We start from the raw sequence: 12840 nt of genomic DNA, 5'->3' as shown, positions 1-12840 counted from the left end.
ACCCAGAATATTTCCCCTGTCACCCAAGGGATACACAAAGAACAAATGTAAGTTTGCTGGCATGTGCTTGAAGTTACACAAGTCACTTGCCATTCACTGATATTGGCTACCTGTGCAGTAAAAAAAAATCTGTCAAGTTGCATACAGGTGTACGGAACGCTGCTAGGAAGTAGCAGGGTCCCGTTTCAGGGCTAATAAATTATGTGATATCAGATCGGTGCATAGACTCGCGTACTTGCTGATCAGCATCGGAGGCATTTCCGATTCTGGTATCGGTACAGCACTACTGCAAATGAATAAATGAAAAACATGGCCTAGTTGAAAAAGAGCATACATGCTGGGCAAAAACTCTAGATAAAAAGGTAATACATTAATTACTCCAATTTGGAATACATACGTAGTAGTGGCTCATGGTGTACACATTGTCCTCCAGGTGGCACCTGCCATCGTTGGGCATGACGATGCCACCCAGCTTTCCATCTCCGGCAAAGTGGAAGCCAGCGTCAGTGGAAAACACCAGCAGACGAGTCACATTCCTCCAGCCTATTTGATCCTGACCAGACAGAGAAACTTCTTAATGTTATTTTATAGTCACATTTCCATTTCAGGCATTTAGCAAATGTTCTTTCTTTATGGTTATCTAAAAAAAGCAACAAACCAAAAAATAACACTTCAAAACTAATGTCATAGTATACCTAAAAACATTTAAGTTGGAAAAGGACAAAGAAACATATGCACAAATGCAATCAAAAATGTGGTGTGACATAATAATCAAATGAAAAAGCCCTGGAGTTAAAGGGTCAAAGCCACACCATTTTAAGGAAAAACTATCATTATTAAACCATTGTATTTTTGAGGAAAATCGATCCAGTCTTGACAACCAAAAGAAACGGGATCCATCTCCAAATCAGTGGCCCAAACTTGATGTTAACAAGCTCCCATTAATGCTACACTCACACCGGCAGAAATGACAAGAGACAAAGCGGCCGGAAGCCATTCATTTCCAATGACCTCTGGAATACACTGAGTGACAAAAAAAGTTGAACAATGTTCAACTTTATGCAAATGAGCGGCGACAGAGTCGAGCGATGGCAAATCAGAGGGCAGATGTGTTCCTCTTATATTCTTTCGCTGTGAAACATTTTCTTAAATTTTAGTTCCTATATTAACATTTAGTTCCCATAACTGACATGAGAGAAACTGACTGCTGTTGCTGGCTTTCCTGTCACGATATGCTGAATATGAGCCTTTTCGACCATAAGTTGGATCGCCTGAAATGGTTTAATTGGAAATACATGCATCAGGGTGCGACTTGATTTTTGAATAAAAAAATTTAAGACTGTGGTGATACACAAATGAGGGTAGATTCACCAGGGGCTGCTGCTCATTTAAGGCGGAAATTCAGAGTGCTGACGGGGCACTGCTTAGGGTTTCCAGAGAGCCATGTTTGTAGCAGCCTAGCGGTTAGCTGGTTTCCATGAGAGATTGTGCTGTATCGGTGTTGTTTTGTGTGGCGAGTAAACGGAATTGACTCGACCTCTCCGTCTCCTCATTCCTGCACTCCCACAAGACGAAAGATATATTCAAAAGTGCAGAGAACAGGTTACCAATCAACGTTACACGAACACGCATGCGTTTGCGTGTGTGTTGTTGTTTCTTCTTTTTTTTTTAAAGTTAGATAGTTTCCACCAGGAGGAAGAACTTGTCAAGTCAAATTTATTTGTAGAGCACATTTGAAATTAACCCATGTTGACCAAAGTGCTGTACAGACCACAGCAAGTAGCTAAAACATAATACAAGAAACACCGACATAAGACAACAAGGCACAAAGCTTGTAGGCACAAATAAAAAAACACATGGACATAGGCACAAGCCAGAAATCAAGTATTTTGGGGTCTTGTTCACGAGTGAGGGTAGGATGGAGCGGGAGATTGACAGTCGGATTGGTGCAGTATCAGCAGTAATGCAGATGTTGTACCGGACTGTTGTGGCGAAGAAGGAGCTGAGCCGGAAGGCAAAGCTCTCAATTTACCAGTCAATCTTCCCTCCAATCCTCACCTATGGTCATGAGCTTTGGGTAGTGACTGAAAGGGTGAGATCGTGGATACAAGCGGCAGAAATGACTTTCCTCCGTAGGGTGTGTGGGCTCAGCCTTAGAGATAGGGTGAGGAGCTTGGAAGTCCGGAGGGAGCTTGGAGTAGAGCTGCTGCTCCTTCGCATCGAAAGGAGCCAGTTGAGATGGTTAGGGCATCTGATTAGGATACCTCCTGGGTGCCTTCCTTTAGAGGTTTACCAGGCGCGGCCAACTGGGAGGAGACCCCGGGGTAGACCCAGAACTCGCTGGGGGGACTACATATTCAATCTGGCTTAGGAACGCCTTGGGATCCCTCAGGAGGAGCTGGAGGGTGTTGCCGGGGAGAGAGACGCCTGGAGTGTCCTACTTAGCTTGCTGCCGCCGCGGCCCGACCCCAGATAAGCGGCTGAAGATGAGATGGGAGATGAGATAAAGTGTGCAACATGTGTAATCAAGTGTGCGCTGCTCTACTTTATTTTGACCTCACCCCACACCGTGCACTTGACCTATGCCGTAGAGAGCGCGCAGAGGTAAGACATACTCCGTGCTCTCTACGGTCCTTGACTACACAGAGCCACTCACCAGCTAAGTCACAGATAATCAATAACTGTACTAAACCAAGAACATGACGAGTGTGAAAAAGTGGAAAGTTGACCATGAAAACCATCAGTTCAAATCTGACTAGACTGATCAGTTTTGTTTTTTACTGGACCACGCCAATGCCAAACCAACATCCTTAATATGCATGCATGCAGACCGTAGCTGTCTGCAATGCAGATAATCTCAAACGGCACTTTAACACTACGCATGCCGCCAGTTTTAATGCCAACTACCCTACAAAATCAGATCACCACAAACAAAAAATAGCAAATATGATAACATCAATCACTCCTTTTCTACAATCTGTAAATCAACATCAGCACAAGAGAGTGCAACAGCTGCATCATTGCATATTTCATGGAACCTTGCTAAAGCTAAGAAGCCATTCACTGATGCTAAGTTGATTAAAACGTATACTACAACTGATATGGTTAGCGAAGTTTTAAGTCATGATGAGAAAAACAAGAAAATGATTGTGGAGCTATGAAAACAGGTGCCATTGTTGGCTAACACATTAACAAGAAGAGTAGAACTTTTAGTGGAGCAGTGTTTTTCCAGTCTACTCACCAATTTGAAGAAAGCAGAAGCGATATCACTAGCCATAGACTCATACTGTGACTGAACCGTTATAGAACAGCCATCTGTATTTGCAAGATTTTTTGATAGGAAGACCTTTCGGGAAGAGGTACTTTGTTTGCTTCCTCTGCCTGGGCAAACAACTGGGGAAATCTTAATCAATCTTTCATGAATTAACACACTCACTTTGCTCACTTGGATGTGAGCAAAATTCTGTCGATTGTTACCGATGGGGCTCCATCAATGGTGGGACAACACAAGGGCTTGGTAAGCAGGCTTGCCACTGTTAACCCTGCACTCTTTGCATTTCATTGCATTATTTATAAATCAGTTTTGTGAGCCAAACTGTGTGGGAAAATGAAAGAGGCAATGGATACTGTGACGAGACTGGCAAATATCGTTCACGAGAGTTCTGTTCTGCAACATCTCCTTTTCAGACCATTGCTGGAGGAAATGTCAGCGGAACACAAGGCTCTTTTGCTGCATAATGATATTTGCTGGCTGAGCAAAGGCCATGCGTAGGAGAGAGTGTGCAACCTGCGCGATGACCTTGTGTCATTTTTATCCAGACTGTGGAACCAAAAAGCCCAAGAATATCAGAGGTTTTTAAGTGACAATAAGGTGATGGCATATGTTATTTTTTGTGTGACATCATGACTTATCTAAATCCCCTTAATCTGCAATTACAAGGCAAGAACCACACTGTTGCAAACACTGCATATACTGTTGCATCTTCAACCACATGAGGTGGTTGAAGATTTCCGGTCAAAGCTGAACCTTTGAGACATTCATGGGAGAAAGTTGCACTTTCCATGTCTGCAGGAGCATTGCGAGAAGAACGAAAAGCGGGGGGATCCAGTGAAGAAGTATTTCATGACGAGCCTGGCAGAAAACTTCAAGGAATGATTTGAAAACTCCCCTAAACTCTCAGGTGACATCTTCCTCTTCCTGAGACAGCCGTTCTCTGTTTTGGCTGATGGCCAGTGGACTGCAGAGGCCAAAAGGGTGGCACCTCCGATAGATTTGCATTATTTATAAATCAGTTTAATAAAACTTTTATTAAATTGCCTCAGCAAACACCTCGAGAGAGGACTTCTACCTGAGAGTCAATGTGGATTCCGGAAAGAATGCGGGTCCATAGACATGGTGTTTGCTGCCCGCCAGCTTCAAGAAAAATGCCAGGAGCAAAATGTTGACCTGTACTCCACTTTTGTTGATCTGACCAAGGCGTTTGATACTGTTTGCAGAGATGGCCTTGGGAGAATCATGGCAAAATACGGATGTCCAAAAAAGTTCATCACCATCGTACGACAACAACACGATGGCATGCTAGCTAGAGTCCAAGACAACGGAGTTGCATCTGAGCCGTTCCCGGTCTCTAATGGAGTAAAGCAAGGCTGTGTCCTTGCCCCAACACTGTTCAGCCTTGTGTTCTCATCCATGCTGTCAGATGCCTTCAGAGAGGGGGACGCTCGCATTGCTGTCAATTACCGTTTTGATGGCTCCCTCTTCAACCTTCAGCGGCTTAAAGCAAAAACCTTAGTTAAAACAGCAACCATCAACGATCTTCTGTTTGCTGATGACTGCACCCTCAACGCTACATCCGAAGCCAACATGCAACAAAGTATCAACAGGTTCTCAGAGGCTTGCAACAACTTCGGCCTCACCATCAACATAAAAAAGAGTGAAGTACTTCATCAGCCAGCTCCAGGCAGGCCATACAATGTACCCAACATCACCATAAATGGGCATCGATTAAATGCGGCTGACAAATTCACTTACCTGGGCAGTTCTCTCTCCAGATATGTTACCACTGATGAAGAGATGACTGCACGACTTACTAAAGCAAGTACTGCTTTTGGCAGACTCCACAAGAATGTGTGGAACAGGAGAGGTATCACCCAGAAGACAAAAATTAAAGTGTATCGGGCCATAGTTCTCACCACACTGCTTTACGGCTGCAAAACATGGAGAGTTTACAAACACCATGCAAAAACACTAAACCACTTTCACACCACACGCCTCAGAAAACTTCTTGGTATATCGTGGTATGACAAGATCCCTGACACAGAGGTCCTCACTCGCTCAAGACTGCCGAGTATACACACCATCCTCATGCATTCACAGCTTCATTGGGTGGGCCACATATTCGCATGCCAGACACCGGCTCCCAAAGAAACTGTTATATGGTGAACTCAAGCAAGGCAAACGCTCCCATGGTGGTCAAAACAAGCGTTTCAAAGACACCTTGAAGGTTTCGTTAAAGGCCTTCACCATCAACTAAGATACATGGGAACAGAAAGCTTTGAACAGAGGAGAGTGGCGTGCAGCTGTCTGAAATGGTGCAAACACATATGAGGCTGCCAGGATTGCTGCAGCAGAGAGCAACAGGCAGGCCAGGAAAGACCGTGCCAGCAACCCTCCAACTACTCCCACTATCCCATGCCCACACTACCAAAGAACATTCAGGGCGCAGATTGGACTAACCAGCCATCTTCGCACCCACAGAATTTGGCCCCGACAGTAAGACTAGATGGTCCTCGTCGCTGTGACGGACGAACAACACCTTCCATAGATGAGGCAACTCTTCAGGTGGAGGTCTTGGAGATGGGAACATTTGACTTGTTCCAAGCACAACACAAGGATGTTGGTGTGAGTGACTTTTGGTTCAACGTGGTTCCCCAAGCTCAATTCAAAAACATAAGCGCTACTGCAATGCTCCTGCTCACAATTTTTCCCTCCATATACATATGTGAGTCATCATTTTCTTCCAACGAACTCAATCAAGAACCAGGAAAGAAACAGACTCTCCAATGCACATTTTGGCCAGTACCTCAGGCTTGCCACAACAGAATACAGGCCTCACATCAGAAGGATTGCCTCATCCCGTCACTGTCACTTCTCTCACTGATTGGTGATTGAACATCCATTTACTTTTGTCCATAATTAAATGGTTTGTTTTGGACTTATTTTGTTTCAGGAGTTTATTTCTTTTCTTGTGTGACCCTCAACACAGGCTTTAGGACTCCCTGGACTACTATTACTACTACCACTAACTAATACTAATACTAATAATAGCAGCAACAACAACATCTGCACATAAAACAACTTTTGCTAGCGCAATTGGAAAAAACCCCAGACATTTTGGCTTTTGACTTGGCATACATAACATGATTTGAAAACTAATTGGGGAACCTTGGTCTAGGGCCTGTGACGGCAAAGGCGCGGTCACCCCTGAGCTTAAATTTAGATCGCGGGACAGCCAGGAGTCCTAAGTTAGCCCATTTAGGGATTTATAAACAAACAGGAGAACCTTAAAATCAATTCTGAACCGCACAGGCAGCCAGTGGAGACAGGCCAGCGTAGAGGTAATATGGTCTCTCTTCCGAGTACCTGTCAGGAACCTGGCTGTGGCATTCTGGATCAGTTGCAGATGGGACAGGGACAACTTACTGATCCCAATATACATGGAGGTACAGTAGTCCAAGCAGGAGGATATCAAAATGTGGATAACTTTCTCGAGAGCTTTAAGAGAAACGGCTTGATTTTGGCAATAGTACGAAGCTGGAAAAAAATGGCTTTCACAACAACATTAACTTGCTTGTTTTGTCAGACTTATCACCCAATAATGGATTTCAACAGGACAGCATATTTTGTTGAGATTGTGTGAGATTTGGCCCTAATAGCTGTATGTGTGTCTATTCATCCCTCACTTCAATCGGCACTGTTGTTCATTTGGACTGGATAAGGCAAAAACACAAACCAGGCAGCCCACAACACAAGATGTCTGAACATGACTGTGAATGTCTTCAGTACCTTTGCTGCATTGTTGAGTGTTGTAGTGAGTAATATGTGTGTGACGGAGGAGTCAAGAAGTGGAGGAGCTGGAGATAAGAGTCTGGACAGCAGTTTCGTCCAATGTTTCACCAGCAGGAGAGGGCTGCCTTTGTTTTCTCCCCTCAGTGGTGTTGGTTCTGCTTTCAAAAAAATACTTCCCGCTGACCAGATCCCACAATTCTGACAGCAGCAGCGCCAAGAGATCACCAGCTGACTGACCATTCAACAGTCTGTCACATTATTAGTGGCTATCAACAATATATATTACTCCTCAAAACTGCATTAGCAACACCCACAAGCTGGCTGCCAAGTGACACACCGTAACGAAGTCGCTGTCGCTGTGAGCACAGTATAGTTCTTCTTGTGTAGACCTTTGTAGAAAGATTGATTCTTTGCTAAATGTCTGAGGTCCCCCAAAGACCAGAGAAACCACAAAAAAACTTGCTGAACCTCCCATGTCAACCTTTAATGCAAAAGCAGCAACTAAAAAAACAAAAACCGATTAAAGTATATGATTACAACGTCAACACAGCTGAACATAAATATTTCCTTCACCTGTTATCAACCCCATATTACACACCCAGCCCCCCCCCAAAAAAAAACAACTCACATACACTACCGTTCAAAAGTTTGGGATCACCCAAACAATTTCGTGTTTTCCATGAAAAGTCACACTTATTCACCACCATATGTTGTGAAATGAATAGAAAATAGAGTCAAGACATTGACAAGGTTAGAAATAATGATTTGTATTTGAAATAAGATTTTTTTTACATCAAACTTTGCTTTCGTCAAAGAATCCTCCATTTGCAGCAATTACAGCACTGCAGACCTTTGGCATTCTAGCTGTTAATTTGTTGAGGTAATCTGGAGAAATTGCACCCCACGCTTCCAGAAGCAGCTCCCACAAGTTGGATTGGTTGGATGGGCACTTCTTTGAGCAGATTGAGTTTCTGGAGCATCACATTTGTGGGGTCAATTAAACGCTCAAAATGGCCAGAAAAAGAGAACTTTCATCTGAAACTCGACAGTCTATTCTTGTTCTTAGAAATGAAGGCTATTCCATGCGAGAAATTGCTAAGAAATTGAAGATTTCCTACACCGGTGTGTACTACTCCCTTCAGAGGACAGCACAAACAGGCTCTAACAGGTACTATTTAATGAAGATGCCAGTTGGGGACCTGTGAGGCGTCTGTTTCTCAAACTATAGACTCTAATGTACTTATCTTCTTGCTCAGTTGTGCAACGCGGCCTCCCACTTCTTTTTCTACTCTGGTTAGAGCCTGTTTGTGCTGTCCTCTGAAGGGAGTAGTACACACCGGTGTAGGAAATCTTCAATTTCTTAGCAATTTCTCGCATGGAATAGCCTTCATTTCTAAAAACAAGAATAGACTGTCGAGTTTCAGATGAAAGTTCTCTTTTTCTGGCCATTTTGAGCGTTTAATTGACCCCACAAATGTGATGCTCCAGAAACTCAATCTGCTCAAAGAAGTGCCCATCCAACCAATCCAACTTGTGGGAGCTGCTTCTGGAAGCGTGGGGTGCAATTTCTCCAGATTACCTCAACAAATTAACAGCTAGAATGCCAAAGGTCTGCAATGCTGTAATTGCTGCAAATGGAGGATTCTTTGACGAAAGCAAAGTTTGATGTAAAAAAAATCTTATTTCAAATACAAATCATTTCTAACCTTGTCAATGTCTTGACTCTATTTTCTATTCATTTCACAACATATGGTGGTGAATAAGTGTGACTTTTCATGGAAAACACAAAATTGTTTGGGTGATCCCAAACTTTTGAACGGTAGTGTACATGCACACAAAATCAACCCTAAATCAACTTGCTAATTCTCACCTCACAGACTGCCACTTGCATGATAGCATCAAAGCCCCCCTCTGGAGAGTCCAGATTCCCAGAGATCTGCTGTTTACTGACCAGGCGATTGAACTCATCACCCTGATTTGTCAGCTTTAAGACATTCTTGTAGCTGAAGGGGCTGGTGCAGTTCTCCTTGCCCGTGCAGGGGTTGATGAGCCTGGCTGGGGTGGTGCTGATGTAAGGCATGACTGTTTTCTCAACAAAGGAGCCAAACCCTGTGAAGGATAATAAAAAGGTGTTTCTTTTTTTGTCGTTTTTTGCACAGCCTTTCTACACCCAACTTTTCTAAGAGGGGAATACAACTGTATTGCATCATGCAAATGTTAGCCTTGCCACATATGTTGTTAGGTATTAATTACGTAATCAATAACAGCATTATTTATTTGTGATTATTAATCAATGTGTAACAATTATATTTTACTGACAAAGGGAGCATAAAACACGTTTTCCATAAAAAAAAAAAATTTTTTTTAAATCAAATGTTTTGGAAAGACCTTTTTTCAGGAAAATTATTCAAGTCTCATACCAAACTAATTCTTCAACTGTTTTGGGTCTTTTACTTTTAAGAATCTGTCTGCCCTACCTATCCTGAAATCCGAGGTGATCTCCTGCATCTCCCTCATGAGGTCTGTGCCCAAGTTCTTCACATTCTCCAGATCGTCCTTCATGGAGAAGGAGAGGTCCATAAGGTAGTATAGGTCAATGGGGTAGTCCTCTGCACGCTTGAACTTCAGGTTGAACGTCTTGGGTTCACCTGGTGAGGAACAATGCAACAGATTGTTAGTAGCATGCTGTGACCACAGCAAATACAGTACAACTATGCTTGTCCATCCCCTTCAATTAACTGCTAAACCAGGTCAAGCTCTCAGCAGGCAAGCCAAAGCCCTTGACAACAGCGAACTTACAACTCTTTGCCAAACCTACATTTACAGTCAGCATCTTCGTCATCATATTTTACTGTCCCCACAGTTGCAAAGGCAATCAGATACCATCTAATTAGCACACCGCAAACCCTCTAAATGTGTGGCGCAACTAACCTTGTGAAGCTAGCCTGAATCTCATGATCAATGCCTAGCATCATAAAAAGAGTGTTTACCAGATCTGAGGGTCACAGTGAGCTTCTGAGGCTGGATCTGGGTGATCTGCTCTGGCTTCAGTTTCTCTGCTACATCCTTCTTGCGGTTGGTGACAGGTTTGTCTTTGTCGACCGTTATGCTACCATGGGGGTTCTCAATCTTGGTTGCAGCACAGTTTCTCCTTTGCAGGGACTCCAGATCATCACAACGGGCCGACTTTGACTCACCCTGGTTGAGAAAGTTCTGTGTAGGGAATATGAAAGCAGAATGAGGAGTTTTCTTCAAAGCAATTGTACAAAACTAGAATTGCAATATTACTACTGGGAATGTTTGCTCACACATGCCTCTGGGTTCTTAAAAATGTTCCGATTCCCACATTTCCAAACATTACGGGAAACCATTAGGTAAGGGGCTCAAAATACATGGTGGAATCTAGGATGAAATTCCAAGAACATCTTTACACTCAAGGACCCTGGATTCCTAACAGTTTACGTCAATGGTCTTAAACTGTCTGATTCACTGGCTATTGTTTTCAGGCAGTAGGAGAAAAGGAGAAACAGATGTCTGACCAGGAGTATTGATTAGATGCACATGATATCCCACAAGGCTCTGTGGCAGAAAGCCTGCGACAATGAGTTGAGGCAAAACAGAAATAGAATCTGGCCTAGTTCTTTGATGCCGCATGACCTCAAGGAGCCTTTTTCTCCTCTTGCATCAAATCTTTACCCATTTGATTTATCCGAAAGGTCAAATACCTCAAAACACCATTTGTTACCACCAGAGAAATTGATTTTTGCAAGGCTCGAACAGATAGTTTCTTGAATCACAAACAGCAAAAGACAACCATACATTCACTATTGAACATTTACTGATAAATTATCAGTCCAGTTAACTTTGGTAATGCTTTGAAAATAAAATGTTTCTCTTACTCACCAGAGTGCAGCATGTAACGCCATTATTATAGGTTAAGCAACATTTGGCACAGGAATTGTGTAAAAGGAATAGATTTTTTTGCCAATAAATTAGACGCACAACTACATGTTTTTTTCAATTGGTGCTTTCTGGTTAACATGCACGAAAAATAACCACAGATAGTTTGTGCTGTGTTTCACAGACTAAAATGGCATTCCAGGCAACTAAAGACTACAAGAAAATGTAGAGGAAAGAGTGGCGAAGTCATGGTTTGAAAGACTTGAGACCCTCTACTCATGTTTTAGATTGGGAGCAGTGATGTTTTAGTAGTAAAATTAGCTAAAGTAGTACCAGTGTCACAAAGCAGCTAATCCAGTTGTATGTTGAAATGAAACACTGATTTGTTCCTAGCGGATAAAAACTAAGTATGGGTAATGAGATTTGGGATTTTCTAAATGATTTTCCAATCAATGCAAGGGGTCTTCCTCTGCTCGGGGCACCCTGCATGACTAAAAAAAAAGCATTGTGGGAGACCCTACGCAGTATTTTACATCATCCAGCTTACTCAAGTACAAAGAAAAACAGAGGTACATGATGAAGCCCACAGTAGTTAAGTTTTTGAATAAATTTAAATTAATCTAGTGAAGTGGCCGCTGATCATCACTTAATAAAAAGCAATAGACACATTGCGAAAGGTTTACCAAGGCTCATAGGGTTTAGGTTTCTATCTGTTGCCTAAAGGAGACGTCCAGGCATTCTTTAACAAGAAGTTACTGCAATATCTTTATTCACGTATCAGTACTGCAGCCATATAATAAACATTCTAAGATATCAGATGAAAGACATACCCATTAGTCTCAGAGGAAGTAATGACTCATGTTAACGTCATACACTCTTTACACTATAAAATAGTGTAGTGTGCTGTGTTCAACCAGCAATGGTGCCTAAGAACACGCCCACCGCTGCTAGAGAAAATGAGAAATTACAGTGTCATTACACACTAGAGCCAATTTACCTGTTGTTGAGACACAGCACAGAATGTTTCTTTCGCACCTTCTACCAAGGTTTGTCATTGGGATTCCTAGGTGGAATGACTGGGCATCAAATTGGGATGGATGTGGTACCAAATACTAATATAAACCACCAAGACCCCACTTTAAAGAGGGCACACCAAAATAACATGCGCACAAGTTCTCCTAAAAAGAAATCTATTCAAAGCATAGAATAGTCTCGTTTTAACGTCACAATGCTGAATATTCACAGAAATCTCATAAAACCTTTACCAACAGATACTACAGCATACAGCTAAAACCCAGGTTCAAACATGTTTTTTTTTTCAACAGCGGGGAAGGTTGCTGATGTTAAAACACTGGTGAACACTTCATTTCGAATGGATCTCAGGCATGTGGAGTGGTCAAACACCACTGTAAATACCACTTCATTACTATAGGCATCAATAAGTAATACAAAAAATACAATCTTTAGGCTTGTATCTAAGCTACAAAACTTACTTCGTCTGTGCACCACCCACATGTCTTGGACACCTGGATGCATTCCCCACATGACTGTGCATTTGCCTTGATGCATTCACTTCCCTCTGAAAGAGATTATATTAACAGTTTTAGTCACCAGACACAATATAGCAGCCTCTATTACTCACAATAAAACAAAATAAAGCCTCCAGTTTAAAAAAAAAAAAACTCATATCAATACCAACAACAACTTCGGGCAGTTCATCAAATCATAATATAATTTCATATTTAAAAAAGAAGAAGCCTTCCACCATTAGTTCCATACAATCAAGTGTTTCAGGGAGAGAATGACTTAGATGAAGGTCAGCTGAGGCCAAATATAAGATATAATATTGTATTGCACTCACCTGTTTTTTT

The 12840-nt window shown here is 42.4% G+C and overlaps 1 protein-coding gene across 2 annotated transcripts in view; it reads right to left on the bottom strand.

Annotated features, from left to right (window-relative positions):
• LOC130124579 (integrin beta-1-like) overlaps positions 1-12840 on the bottom strand; it is a 61739-nt gene that overhangs the window by 23512 nt on the left and 25387 nt on the right. For both annotated transcript variants that reach the window (XM_056293994.1, XM_056293993.1), the window contains exons 3-7: positions 12463-12548; positions 10060-10282; positions 9547-9717; positions 8940-9178; positions 398-553 (exon numbers count right to left, since the gene is read on the bottom strand). In XM_056293994.1, the coding sequence (XP_056149969.1) occupies positions 398-553; positions 8940-9178; positions 9547-9717; positions 10060-10282; positions 12463-12548 (875 nt within the window). The remainder of the gene's footprint in view (positions 1-397; positions 554-8939; positions 9179-9546; positions 9718-10059; positions 10283-12462; positions 12549-12840) is intronic.

The sequence above is a fragment of the Lampris incognitus genome, chromosome 14 (genome assembly GCF_029633865.1).
Source record: "Lampris incognitus isolate fLamInc1 chromosome 14, fLamInc1.hap2, whole genome shotgun sequence".
In the NCBI taxonomy this organism is placed as follows: domain Eukaryota; kingdom Metazoa; phylum Chordata; class Actinopteri; order Lampriformes; family Lampridae; genus Lampris; species Lampris incognitus.
The sequence above is the reverse complement of the archived record's forward strand: the minus strand, read 5'-3'. Positions and strand labels throughout refer to the sequence as shown.